This window comes from Ochotona curzoniae, unplaced genomic scaffold (assembly GCF_017591425.1).
Source record: "Ochotona curzoniae isolate NIBS_2020 unplaced genomic scaffold, NIBS_Ocur_1.0 scaffold_3208, whole genome shotgun sequence".
Lineage (NCBI taxonomy): Eukaryota > Metazoa > Chordata > Mammalia > Lagomorpha > Ochotonidae > Ochotona > Ochotona curzoniae.
This window is the reverse complement of record NW_024467106.1, coordinates 60,129,644-60,142,597: the sequence shown is the minus strand read 5'-3', so window position 1 is coordinate 60,142,597 and position 12,954 is coordinate 60,129,644. Positions and strand designations below refer to the sequence as shown.

At 54.2% G+C, this 12,954-nt stretch overlaps 1 protein-coding gene across 1 annotated transcript; it reads left to right on the top strand.

Annotated features, from left to right (window-relative positions):
* Positions 1 to 7,002: 7,002 nt before the first annotated feature.
* Positions 7,003 to 12,636, top strand: LOC121144989 (NUT family member 2G-like). Its single transcript, XM_040963617.1, has 6 exons — positions 7,003 to 7,208; positions 9,066 to 9,194; positions 10,170 to 10,309; positions 10,744 to 11,033; positions 11,281 to 11,403; positions 11,872 to 12,636. Exons 1-6 carry the CDS (start codon positions 7,003 to 7,005, stop codon positions 12,634 to 12,636), a joined length of 1,653 nt encoding a protein of 550 aa, XP_040819551.1.
* Positions 12,637 to 12,954: the final 318 nt, after the last annotated feature.

The window sequence follows — 12,954 nt, the reverse complement described above, 5'->3', positions numbered from 1 at the left end:
GCCAGGCGCGAGCCTGTGGCCTCTGGGAAGCTGCCCCACTACGTGCCAGCCAAAAGGACATGGATCCTTGTCTCTTGCACCACCGCCACTCTTGTTGTTCAAACCCATTGTGCCCAGGGAGGGAGGGGGGTGGGCTTCCCAGGTGGAGGGGGGTGGGCTTCCCAGGTGGAGGGATCTAGAGGGTGGGGTGGGGACCTTTTCTGAGGGACACTGTTTGCTTCAATAAAGAAACGGAACTAGAAAATGCTCTCTTCTGTTCTGGCTTCAGTACACTGAACAAGTGAGGAAACATGGATCAGGACTCCCAGCTGCTGGTTGCACATGCGGCCAGCCAAGGCCTTTCCTCCCATCCACTTCATGCTTCTCTTTCTCCTGCTCTCTTCACAAAGCCTGTCCTGCACAGGGACACACAGCAGTGCGCAGTGCCCCCCACGGCCGAGTTCTTCTTTGACTCTTTGCATACCCTGGGTTCTCAACCATGCACAAAAAGAACCAAAAGAACACTCAGAAAATCAGCACCAATCCGCCGAAGACTTGAACAAACATGCACTTCGATAGATTCTGCTTCACAGGAACACAACATGCCATCCCACATCACTATACTATATGCTTTTGACACACATCTTAGCACGTGCTGTCCTAAGCTACCCTTCCAAGAGCTACCTACCCTATGTTTGTCCATAGAAATCTTCATTGAAATCAAGTAGAGTGTGGCCATATTGTGCAAGGAAATCAAAGCGACAAGCATTCGTAGGTGCACAGCTACAAGAGCTCCAAGAATCCTAAAGCAAAGTGCACACTATTGACTAACCCCAAAGACAGACACAGAAAAGAACATTAGAAGGTATTGTAAATTAGGTGACCCTGAGCATGCAAGGTTTCACAATGTGTGGGATGTGCTGCTCTAGTGGCAGAGCATTGGGACGCACCACCTGCAACACGTGTATCCCACAAGGGTGCTGGTGCCAGTCCTGCTTCTTCCAGTCAGCAGAGCTAAGCCTGCTACTTCAGCCCCTGCAGCTGTGTTGGACAGATGGATGCAGTCAGAGAATGCTGAATGTGGTTTGGGCTCAGTCGCTGCAGCCGTCTGGGGAGTGAACCAGTGGATGCAAGACCCACTGGCGTCTCTCTCGCTCTGTCTCCCTCCTGACCTCCCTCTGCCCTTGTCCCCTCCATGCCTCATGCTCTGCCACTCTCCTTCAAACTCTACACATCGCAGTGTCTAATCCTGGATGGGAAGTATATAAAACCCACCACCAAAACACACATACCTGGGGGATGCAAACAAAACAGGACTTAGGCCAATCTCCGACCACAAAATCCAGGTAGCAAAGGAAGGCCTCACATGAACAGCTGCTGCTGCTCCCACTTTACATGTTAAATTGCAGAAAAGCAGGATACAAAATGGATGAATCATGGAAACGTGACCTGCAATCATGAAATGTCTACCCGAAATCATGAGCGAAGAGATTCATGATGGTAATCTTCACAATGATTGCGTGCAGGTAACACCAAAAGCACAGGCAAAAAACACCAAACTAGCAACCAAACAGAGGCAAATGAGACTATAGCCAAGCAAGCGGCTGCTGCACCATAAAGCATATAACCGACAGAGTGCCAACGCCAGTGACACTACAATTCACGAGAAAACATTATTTCAAACTGGGTGTCAACTACAGGGCTCATGGCCAACTAGGTAAGCGATGCCAACTCAACAGCAAAATGAAGAGTCATCATCCCATTCAACTGGGCAACTGACAGCAACCGTCACTTCCCCCAAAGAATGCACATACATGGAAAATAAGCAGGAGACAATGTGCTCCATTTCACTCACGCGGGTCAACACAAATCACGATCATGCGGCAAAAGCACACCAGAAATATGAGCATAGCCAGTGCACTGAAAGTTGCAGAGAAACTAGAACCCTGAGGCACGGTGGAAGAGTTCCAAGCAGAAACCAACATGGAGGCAGAGGGTCAGGACACGTTAAGATGGACAGACAAGGGTGAACAGAAGAGAAGCAGACAGCATGGAATCCTGGATGACACCTGCAGGCAGATCAGTGCCAGAGAGACAGCTGCCAACACGTGCACACAGGGAAGCAGTGGGAGAGAGCAGAGCGACACTGCAGCAGCCAGATTGCCTAGGAGCGAACAAACTCTCCTCCCTCATCAACCCACAAAGCTAGGCAGAAACGCAAAGTCCAAAAAGGGAAAAAGACAGCACAAGCAATGGAAAGGGAAACAAAATGGAATAACCACATTAGTATCACATAACCCAAACAACCATGTGAAAGGCATTAAAACACAAAGACACCACATCATGATTAAGGCAGACTTTCAACCGGAGGAAATGATGAGTAGGAAGGTACATACATAAAGCTTAGTGTACCCAGCTAAACTAACACACTCAGCAAGCAAACAAGAGCACTCACCCAGACAACAGAACAAGTGGACAGAATGGATACCTACAGAACCTTTCATCTTATACACACCAAACACACTGGTGTCCGTCACTACAAGGAACCTTCTCCAGGATTCACTGCAGTGAGGCTATCGGGTGGAGACAAGTGCTGCAGAAAGAGAGCATCCACTTGGATGCAAGGCATCGGCAGGCAAGGCATCCTGGAGACGCAAAGTTGTACATTTGTCACGTGGACAAATGAGTGCTTGGCCACTCTAAGGGCGCTGGGTTTCTTGTCTCTAGAGAAAGAAGGCTCTAGGAACCCAGTGCCTGCATGCTTGTACTGAGAAGGAACACCTATAAAAAAGACTTGTTCTGGAGAAGGAAATGGGAGGTCCAGGCAGCTTGCTGGGAGGAAGAGCCATCTCTACATATCCCACACACCTTTGGCAATTCATAAACAGTTTGTGGGCCACACCCTTCCATGGAAATCAGTGCCGGGAATCAAAAGCACAGATTTAACCACACATACTCCCAGGACCAAAGATATACAAGACATGAGATGTGGGAAATCGCCCCTGCATCTCTGCCTGCCTAGCCCATGTGGGAGGCCATAGGCACATGGCACACCGTGTCCCTGGGGGAAGCCCTGACAGGAGTCTTGGCTAACTGAGGCCCCAACCTGGCCTGTTCACTGGGCATGCAGCAAGAGTGATGCCCTGCACTCCAATCTCTCTTCTCTGCCTCTGGATCAAACTGTGCTAGGACTTTCTTGGCAAACAACTCTAGCAAGTCAAATGTTACATTCACCCTGCTTTTCAGCAGCTCACCACCTGGTCCTGAGACATAGCTTTCTGTGCTCTCTGTGCTTCATGGGTTTGAACTTCACGGGAGCTTCCAAAGAGATCATCATACCTATTAGCCAGTCACTATGTCATTTCCTGGTGGAAGTACCGTCGGCAACACCCCTCTGCCTGCATCCTTTTCCTACCATAGTACACAAGCTTGTGACGTCTCTCAAACCAATGGACATCCCTCACCAGCAGCTTGTCTCCAGTGTTACTGCTGAAGAAGAACATGTCGCCTCACCCCTCGGTGGTCTTGGGGCCTGCCAGACAGAAGACTTCCTATGGGAGAGCGGTAGCCCAGGTGCTTCTCTAGGTTTTGCTACGGTCCATGATGGAATGGCCTTTCTGACAAGAGGATCTCCAGTTGGAACATCCTCTGCAGAATGAAAGCTCCAGCAGTAGCCAGCACGGAGCGACATGAGTACTTGAATGAGTACTTCAGGAAAGACTGCATGCAGGCAAAAGCACAAGCACCATCGGAACTGCTCAGATGACCTCCCGTGTCCTCCCCTGAGTAAGCCTGTCCTTCTCGCACTTTGCACACAGAACTGTGAGCAGAAGGAGCAGACACTGTTGAATGTGGAGTTGAACATGTTGGAGGTATGCACAGGAGACTCCCAGCACAGGGAAGCAGGACTAGTGGGGAACGCCAAAGGAGGTTTACTGATACCAGCTGGGAAAGGGGTGACAAGCAATACAGTCTCAGTGCTGGAAATCTCAGCAACAATGTTTAAATTGCTCAAGAGACACACCATTTGTGTGGCCACTGTAAAACTTCCAAAGCACTTGAGGTTCTACCCACCCTGCCAGAGCCACCAGGAACACTCCTGCCACCCCTCCCCCACCCCTCCCCAACATTCTATTCCAGTTACCTTTAAATTTAAACGTGCTGCAGTTGGACTCTGAGCGGCCATCTCACGCGTTGGCTCCTCAGCTTGAACTTTCCAATTAGGGGGCTGCCAGTCAGCTGTGCTGAGTGTCCAAGCCTGTGAGCACTGCTTCCGAAGGAGGTAAGTCTGTTGGGGTGTGGCTGTTGAACCACACACTCCCTGCTACTGCTCCAAGACTTGGGAGCTCCCATTGGACATCTCCGCTGGGGACAGTTGGTGCGCCTGAAGTGGAGTAGAGAGAAAGCCCTGGGTTCCCAGCAGCTCACACTACCTGGGGAGAAGACTCTGGAAGCCCATGTTGAACTGACATTGCTGAAAGGGGTGGGGGCGGCAGGAGAAGGGCTCCTTAGAGCTGCAACGTGATGCTTGAGGGACAAATTCACTGCTTCAGAGGCAGAGATGAGAACAGATGAGTTTGAAGTTTGGCTCAACCCAGACACACACACACACACACATATACACACACTCAGAGGTCACTTCAGTGTGCTTTTGTAGAGGCAAGAGCGATGGGCTTTGCTGTGGAGGCAGAGGGAGAAAGAGGACAGGCACACTAGAGCCCTGTCCTTTCTTGGCATATGTAGAGTGTGACCTCAACATGGTTCTCAGGCTGGTGACTGGGGTGTCCTAGACATTAGGAGGCTGTGAGAGATATGGGCACATAGCCATGAAACTGCACAGTGATGGTGTTGCTGCTTTCACCCTCTCTGCAGAGAAATATTCTCCCACGTGGAGACCTGCTGGTTACTCCGTCCCCTGCAGGCCTGAGTCTCCAGCCTCCTTCCCTCTCACTGACGGCTTCTCTGACTCCCGGTAGCTGCTATCTGGATTTGACAAGGACCGTGGAGCCCTTTCCTTCCACCACACAGTCCGTGGGGTTCCCTCACTCAGTCCAATGTTTTCTCCCACAAGTTGAAACTCAAGTACTTCACCTACTGCTCTCCCTTCTCATCCCATGGTGGGCCCTGAGCTCAAGACTTGCCCAAAATATGTAGACTCTTCTCAGCTTGCTGCTCTTTTCAAGGACCAGCCTGCATGGCTCTGGCTGACTTTACAGAGAGAACTGAAACACAGGCTGTACTTTCTTTCCCCTTTATTCTTTGTCCAATAAAAAACAAAAACTGAAACAAACAAACAAACAAACAAACACCCATTGCATTTGTTCCTTCAATGCCACGACACATAAGAAACTAGACGGAAACTGAGCAGCTTGATCTAATGCCTGAGAGCTTCCACATTTATGGCAGGTGAAATAATACTACTAGCATGCCAGGATACCTACGCTGCCTGCGTCTTCCACCTCTTAGACAGCATCCTGAGAACACAGAGCACCTGCCGCCTCTTGGATAGGATACATGACCACAAAGCTGGATTGGAAAAGTTGAGAGGAACTTGACTCCAGTCAGTGACCTGATAACCTTTCCTGCACTTCCCCAAGCTGGGGTTTACCCACTCAGCTACAATCCACCCACCCCCTGCGTTCCTTTCCTGAAATGAAAGAGCCGAGCAGACAGGTAGGAAGGCTACCATCCATTGTAGCCTCAAAGAGTACTGGTCATCGGGGACGTGGTTGTGCACGCTGCTGTTGACCAGGCTCTGCATGGATCCTACACGAGGATGGCTTCCAGTCAGCTTAGTCCTATGGCTGCCAGCTCATGTCTGCTCCTGCTTGGCTACCCCCGAGTTGGCAGAGAAATCTGGGGCCTGTGTTTGTTTCACTTTTCTTCTACTACACAGAATATTGTAATAGTCTATTTCAAGATTCTATTATATTATTATCTACGCAATATACATTACATTAGGTATATAATATAGGATAGGTTATTAGAAAAGACAGTGGGAATAAAGAAGTGCTTCATAGCAGTAGTCATTCAAGAAGCCTGGGCAAGAGATGAGGGCACACTACTGTGAATCTTCAGGCTGCGTCTAGATCACCTGGACTCAAGCTCTGTCTGTCTAAAGAAGTCCCCTGACCTAGTAGTGCTGAGTACTGAGGGGGTGCAGAGCTGCCAAGGACTCAGTCCTGATTGAAGCTTCCAGATCCAGCTATGAGGCTGGCCAGGTGTTCACACAGATGCCCTGGGGAGACCCTCAAGACAGGCAGAGCCATGGTCCCCCCTGGGAGACAGGTTGACGAGATGGACCAGAAGGATGGGAAGGCTCTGGGGGATACTTTCCATGGGAGGAACAGAACCTGAGCTTGACCAAGGGACATGTCCATACCACCACTATCCCAGGCCCCCAGAGGGCCTCAGTGTCCCAACCAGTGACTGACAGGGAACACAGAGCCTCCCTCCACACTGTGCACTGCGGGTGCCCATCCTCCATTAGCCCTTTGCTTTGTCTCCACAGCAGCTCCAGGGCTGAGACCAGCCATGACGCTGAACCCTGGCACCTCCACACCTTCCTTTATTCTCATGCCCTGTCCCCAGCCAACTCAGGGCCCAGCAACCCAGGCCCCCAGCGGGCCACGCCCACCGCCCATCCTGAATGCAGCATGCCCTCCAGGCAGCCGCCTTGTGCTGCCTGCTGTCCTCCCCACCATGCCTGTGGTGACAGCAGGTGCTGCTGCCTGTGGCCCAAACCAGACTGGCAACCTCAACATCCTCCTCCAGTTGAGCACTCAAGGGCAAGTGGTGGAGCCTCCACGCTCTCAGACCTTGGTCTTTCATCAAGCCCCTCTCAACTGGAGTGTCCAGGGGGCCCTCTGCGCACAGGCAAAGAAGCCTGCTCCCCTCTTGCTGCCCAAGTCTTCCCTGCAGCCAGTAGCGCCTGCACCAACCATAATCAGGGCTCAGGGCACCCAGCAGGGCTGCACACAGGGAGCAGCTCCACCACCTCCAGCTCCACCACCGGCTGTCCAGATGGCTCCCACGCTGTGCCCCGCAGACAACGGGCCTCCACAACAGGGAGCAAGCACAGAGGGCTCCTTGCCTACTTCCAAGGACAAAGCTCCATCGGGGGATTCCAGCGTCTACAACAACTTCCGGCGCTGGCAGCATTTCAAGACCCTGGCCCGCAGGCACCTCCCGCAGAGCCCTGATGCCGAAGCTCTAGCCTGCTTCCTCATGTGAGTGCCAGGCGCTGGGACCCAGAACGCAGTCTGGAGCCCTGCCTAGGGAGGACTAACGGGTGAGCACGATCATGCCATGCACGGGGCATCAAGGAGCACCTGAAGGGAAAAGACAAGGCCACGCATGAGCAGCTTGGTTCTCTCTAGTGTGTTTTTCCCATGCAGCTTGGGATACCATTTAGAGGTTTTCTACTCTGGATCTTCATCCTCTAGGAGCACAGCCTCTCTGTGCTACTCAATACATTGCATGGCACCATTGATGCTAGTTAGAGAGGGCCCTGCTATCACGAGAGCCCTTCAGGGATGGAGTCTTGCAGTGCAACACCTGCCACACACACACACACAGGTCAATGCCACTGGGAAATTCACAGGAGAAGGGGCTCATAAGGGATGCAAGCACCCCAACAAGACCTGTATAGAGCTCTCACCTCATTCTTCTGGGGAATGCGAGGAATAGAAAAAGCTGGTCACAAGCCCACACTGGGCCACGTGCGACCCCCATCACTGCTGTCTGTCCTGGGCTCCTACTAACATCCACATCCCAGAGCCCTCACAGGAAGGCATGACTGGTTTCCCCATGAACATGGCACTGGCTCAACATGATGGGCTACGCAGATACCAGCTATGCACGCTGACCGCAGACAATGAAGCTTAGACACTGGGAGCTATCATCACGACGCACAGGCACTGTGCAGAACAGAGCCCCAAAACAAATGTCATGGCTTCAGAAATGAAGGACACTCTGTGCCACACAGCCAAGCCTGCAGCCTTCCTCCTGGGAGGCTGTGACTTCAGGGCAAAGGGCTTTTGTCCCTCAGTCCCACACTCACCTCTCCTGACCATGCACACCCTTGGTCCATGCCCAACCATCATGGCACACACGGCCCACTTTCCACGCAACAGTCCAATGTGCCTGTGTGGCCTGACCCCTGTGGCTGTCCAGCAGCATCTGCATCAGGCCTGTAAATGAAAGGGAGCTCAATGTTGTGCACATGACCATCTCCATTCCCCTACAGCTCTGAATAGTCAACATCCCCGGGAGAGCACATCTTGCCCCCAGTCCCTAAACCCATACCTTCAAGGTTCTGCGATTGTAACTGGGCACACGCAGGCCATTCACAGGCTCCCTCTTCTGCTCCTGAGCCCCAGCAGCACTGGGCTGGCTCACTTCCACAACTACTGCCTCTCCAACACACTGATTCGAGGCCCAGTCACGGGGCCAGGAAACCGCTGCTGAACCCTGACTCCCAGGACACTCTCTGTCCCCGACAGCTTACACACGTGCAGCCACACATGCTCACCTCTCACATCTGCACAATGGACATCTGAAAACAAGGCATCGGCAGGATTCACATCCCAGTGAGGCTGCTCTCCCAGCCTGACAAGCCTCTTCCTCACTGTGTGAGCTGAGGGGACTGAGACACGGGGTCATGGTGTCTCTTGCTCTTTCTCTCAGGACAACAATCCAATCAAGGGAGCTCCACATACAAAACGTCCTCTAACCCACGCAACCCCCAGACCACTCAAGAGGCCATCATCACATTGAGGACTAGGCATCGCACTTATGGATTGTGACACAGCATTCAGGCCATTGTGCACAATGACATCGAGGTCTCAAGCAGAGGACACACAGGCCAATGCAGCCCTGGCTGCTGATGTGCCACACATGCAAGGGGGTCCGGGAGGGCGGAGAGTGGCCACTGCAGAGGAGGATGAGACAGGGGCAGACCACAGGTCTGATGGAAGCAGAGCAGGGAGGTGGCCTGACTCAGCTTGGTGAGCTGGGGAGCTGTGGCAGGGGACAGGGCGTGGGGACAGCACTGCTGCCCCGTGACTGACTCTGCCAAATTACAGCCCGGTGCTGCGCACGCTGGCCCAGAGGAAGCCCAGCATGCCACTGGATGATGGCATGCGGATTGCCATGCGGGAATGGCAGCACAAGAGCAACTTTGACCGCATGATCTACTATGAAATGGCAGAAAAGTGAGTCAAGATGCCTGCACCTGACACCACGTGTGCTGAAGGAGGGTGGATAGAGGGGCTAGGCCTCCGGGGGGGGGGGGGCGCAGCAGTTGGCAACTCACAGGCTGACAAGAGGCCTGTTTTCAGCCTCAGCCCATCCGGGGGCCCTGCCATCCCAGGGTGTTGCCCCTACCACGTGGCTGTAGAGGGTCTCTGGCTGCTTTCTTCTCACTCTGCCCCAAGCACAGAACATCCTCCCACAGCTTCAGCTGAGGATACCTGCCTTCATTTGGAAGGCTGAGGTAGAACAAGCAGCACCATCACTGGCTGTCTTCTGACCGTGGGCACTGCGCACATGGCACCAGCTGCACCACACAGACCCCTCAGGCTCATGCACTGAACTGGCCCGATCCACTCAAACCCGTGTTCCAAAAGTGAGACACACCATCCCAGAGATGCTGTTTCAGAGCATGGCCATGGAGAGCTGGTGTCTAAGATACCCCAAGGTCCAGAGAGGGCCTTTTCTACCACTCCATGCTGTCCACTCTGACATGGAAATATACCACCTCCTAGCTAGGACTCCCCAGCCTCCCACCTGCCCCTCGAGCCTCAATTCCAACACTTCCACTCAACGACCCACAGCCTCTCAGGCCCTAATCCTGGGCCAGGACCTTGGAATAGACTAGGAGAAATGAGGTGCTGGCCAGCCTCTGCTGACAGCTCTCCTCATGGGCCTGGCTTCGAGACCCACATGGCCTTCAGGGCGTCAGCTTGGCCCTGCTTTAGTCAACGAGGCCTGTTGCAGGTCTGAAAGTGCACACCACACCACATGTCACTTAGCTGCTTCCCATAACATTTGTCCCTCCCAGCGCTGCAACTCAGTAGGCCCAGGCTCACCACAAAGCCCATTTCCATATCTCGCTCCTCAGTTGCTGCCCTGTGCTGGCTCAGGACCTCCTCAATTACTCAAGTGGGACCTGCCTTTCCTTCTCCCAGGTTCACGGAGTTTGAGGCAGAGGAGGAGATACAAATTCAAAACCTGGGGTGGAAGAAAGAGAACCTGTGCCAGCCCCCGCCAACACCACAGCAGCTGGCTCCTCCTGGGCCCCCAAGCCCTGTGGCCCTCCAGCAACCAGGTACAGTGAGCTTCCCCTGCCACCACACACAACACTGCACAGGACAAGGTTCTCTGGGTGTGACTAACCCATCCTCCGGACCTTTTCCTGCAAGAGCAGCACTTGTGTCTTCTTGTTCAGCATGTGCCCCTGACAGCCCACGTTGCCTGAGCCTTGGGTCACAACTCGGTAGTAGCTGTCTGACCACGCCGGCAGTGCCTCTGTCTAGGGACACCACACACATCCTCACCTTCTGCAGAGGACATGGGCTTGGCGGCAGACCACGGGGCATGTCAGTGAGTGCCTCACACGTTCCACCTCAGCCCACTCCAGGTGCCGTCGGCAGCTTGTGCTAGACCAGCCCCACCAGCTCACATGCCCAACAACCGCCCTCTGCAATGTGGCTGATGCGGAGCTCGAGCCCCTGAACCTCACTCGCCTCTTTCCTCCCATAGAGCATGCCCGCAGGAAGAACAGCTCCAAAGCTCTGCCCAACAAACCCTTGCCACAAAGACACCAGGCCTCTCGGGAAAGGACACCCAAGGAGATCCCTCCAGAGGCCGTGAGCGAGTACATGGACATCATGGATGCACTGCTGGAGCTGGGGCCCTCTGCCTCGGGCCAGCCCAGTGAACAGCCAGAAGAGGACGGCATGCTGCAGCCCCAGCAGGAGGGACTGGGCCCCGACCCAGAGCTCCTGAGTTACCTTGACCAGCTGTGCTCCCAAGATGACTTTGTCACCAAGGTGGGCTGTGCCACTCTACGATTTGTCCAATCTGGGCCGTGACCATCTCATGCCCCTGGATCAAGCTCACTTCCCTAGCTACTGCCCCTGGGTGTACCAGTGTGCGTGAGTAGCTGGCAGCCCTGCCGACTGGGCATCCCAAGCTGGGCATGGCGCTCTGCTGCTCACTGCTTTCTGCTTCTCCTTCAAGTCCCATAGTTTGGTGACTTCTGGAAAGAATGAGAGAAACCTCTTCCTTCTCTGCTAGGTGGAGACCATCATCCATCCACGATTCCTGGAAGAGCTCCTTTCACCAAATCCACAGCTGGATCTCATGGCCCTAGCCGAAGAGCTGGACAAGGACAAGGAGGAAGGGCTGAACCCTGACCAGGTGAAGGAGGGAGGGAGGAAGGAACCTCAAGCAGGGAAGGGCAGCAAGGCGCAGCATGCAGACAGGGCAGGGATACGCACCAGGAAAACAGAAGAGGGGCGCTGTGGAAGAGCAGCTACATTTGGGCGAGGCCTGCAACTAGGTCAACTGTGTGCAAGTGGGTCTCCAGCACAGTAGGCCCCGAGAGCCTGTCTCCCCCGACATGCTGGCCATGCGGGACTTGCAAAGGAACTGCTTCCAGTGTGGTGCAGGTACACACATATAGCAAGGAGCCAGGAGAACCAGGGTCAGGTGAGTGTGCAGAACTGCAACCAGCCCCAGCACGATGACAGCAGAGCAGCTGCCTCCTTCTACAAAGAAAGCCCAGCGACTCTGGCCTGCCTCCCTCCTCCCCTGGCCACTGCTCTGGACCCCATGGTCCTTCTGACACCAGCTGCAGAGCCACTCAGTGCCTCTTTCCTCCTGCAGGTGGTGGACAAGAACCTCTGGCCCTTGAAGACGGATGGCACCATGCGGGAAAAACCCAGGCCTGCGACACCCCTACTGGAAGCCAGTACTTCGGATTCCAGAGCCCTGCAAGGCACACAGAGAGATGACCGTGCTCCCAGCCCTGGGCTCAGTGCGGAGACCTCCGCCCAAAGCATGTCTTGCTGGAAGCCTGAGAGATGCGTGGTCCCAGACACCCGCCTGTCCATGCACAAAGACAATGCTGGCTTCTCTGGGGACAAGACATGTCCTTTACTGGGGGACATTAGGCCCACTTCTCCCAGAGCCCCTTCCACACAGGTGCCCAAGGCAGCCAGGGCTTCACAAGGACAATGCTCTGTGGAGGAGCCACCACCAGTCGTGGATCTGACTGGTGAGGACGACGAGGAACTGCCCAGCCTGGCCTTCTTCCTTGATTCACAGCACCATCTGCTGCCCTTGAGACTTGCCCAGAGCCAGGTCTCTGCTGAGGACCTGCCTTGTCCTGCACCTGGGAAACCAGGCAGAGCACACAAGCCCACCTCCAATCTTGGAAGGGCCTTCACTGGTCCTCCACCACCTGCTACCAATAGCAAGAAGCAGGCTCTTCTAGCGGACCCAGGCCCTAGACTAAACAAGCCTTGCCCGAGGGCTGGCTCCAAGGCCTCTGCAGAACAGGCCCCAGCTCTGGAGTCTGTGCCACACTGCCAGGCTCACAAGAGGAAGGCTGACTCCTGGGGCGATATAAACAAAAAGATGCGATACTGAGGCCAGGCGTGAGCCTGTGGCCTCTGGGAAGCTGCCCCACTACGTGCCGGCCAAAAGGACATGGATCCTTGTCTCTTGCACCACCGCCACTCTTGTTGTTCAAACCCATTGTGCCCAGGGAGGGAGGGGGGTGGGCTTCCCAGGTGGAGGGGGGTGGGCTTCCCAGGTGGAGGGATCTAGAGGGTGGGGTGGGGACCTTTTCTGAGGGACACTGTTTGCTTCAATAAAGAAACAGAACTAGAAAATGCTCTCTTCTGTTCTGGCTTCAGTACACTGAACAAGTGAGGAAACATGGATCAGGACTCCCAGCTGCTGGTT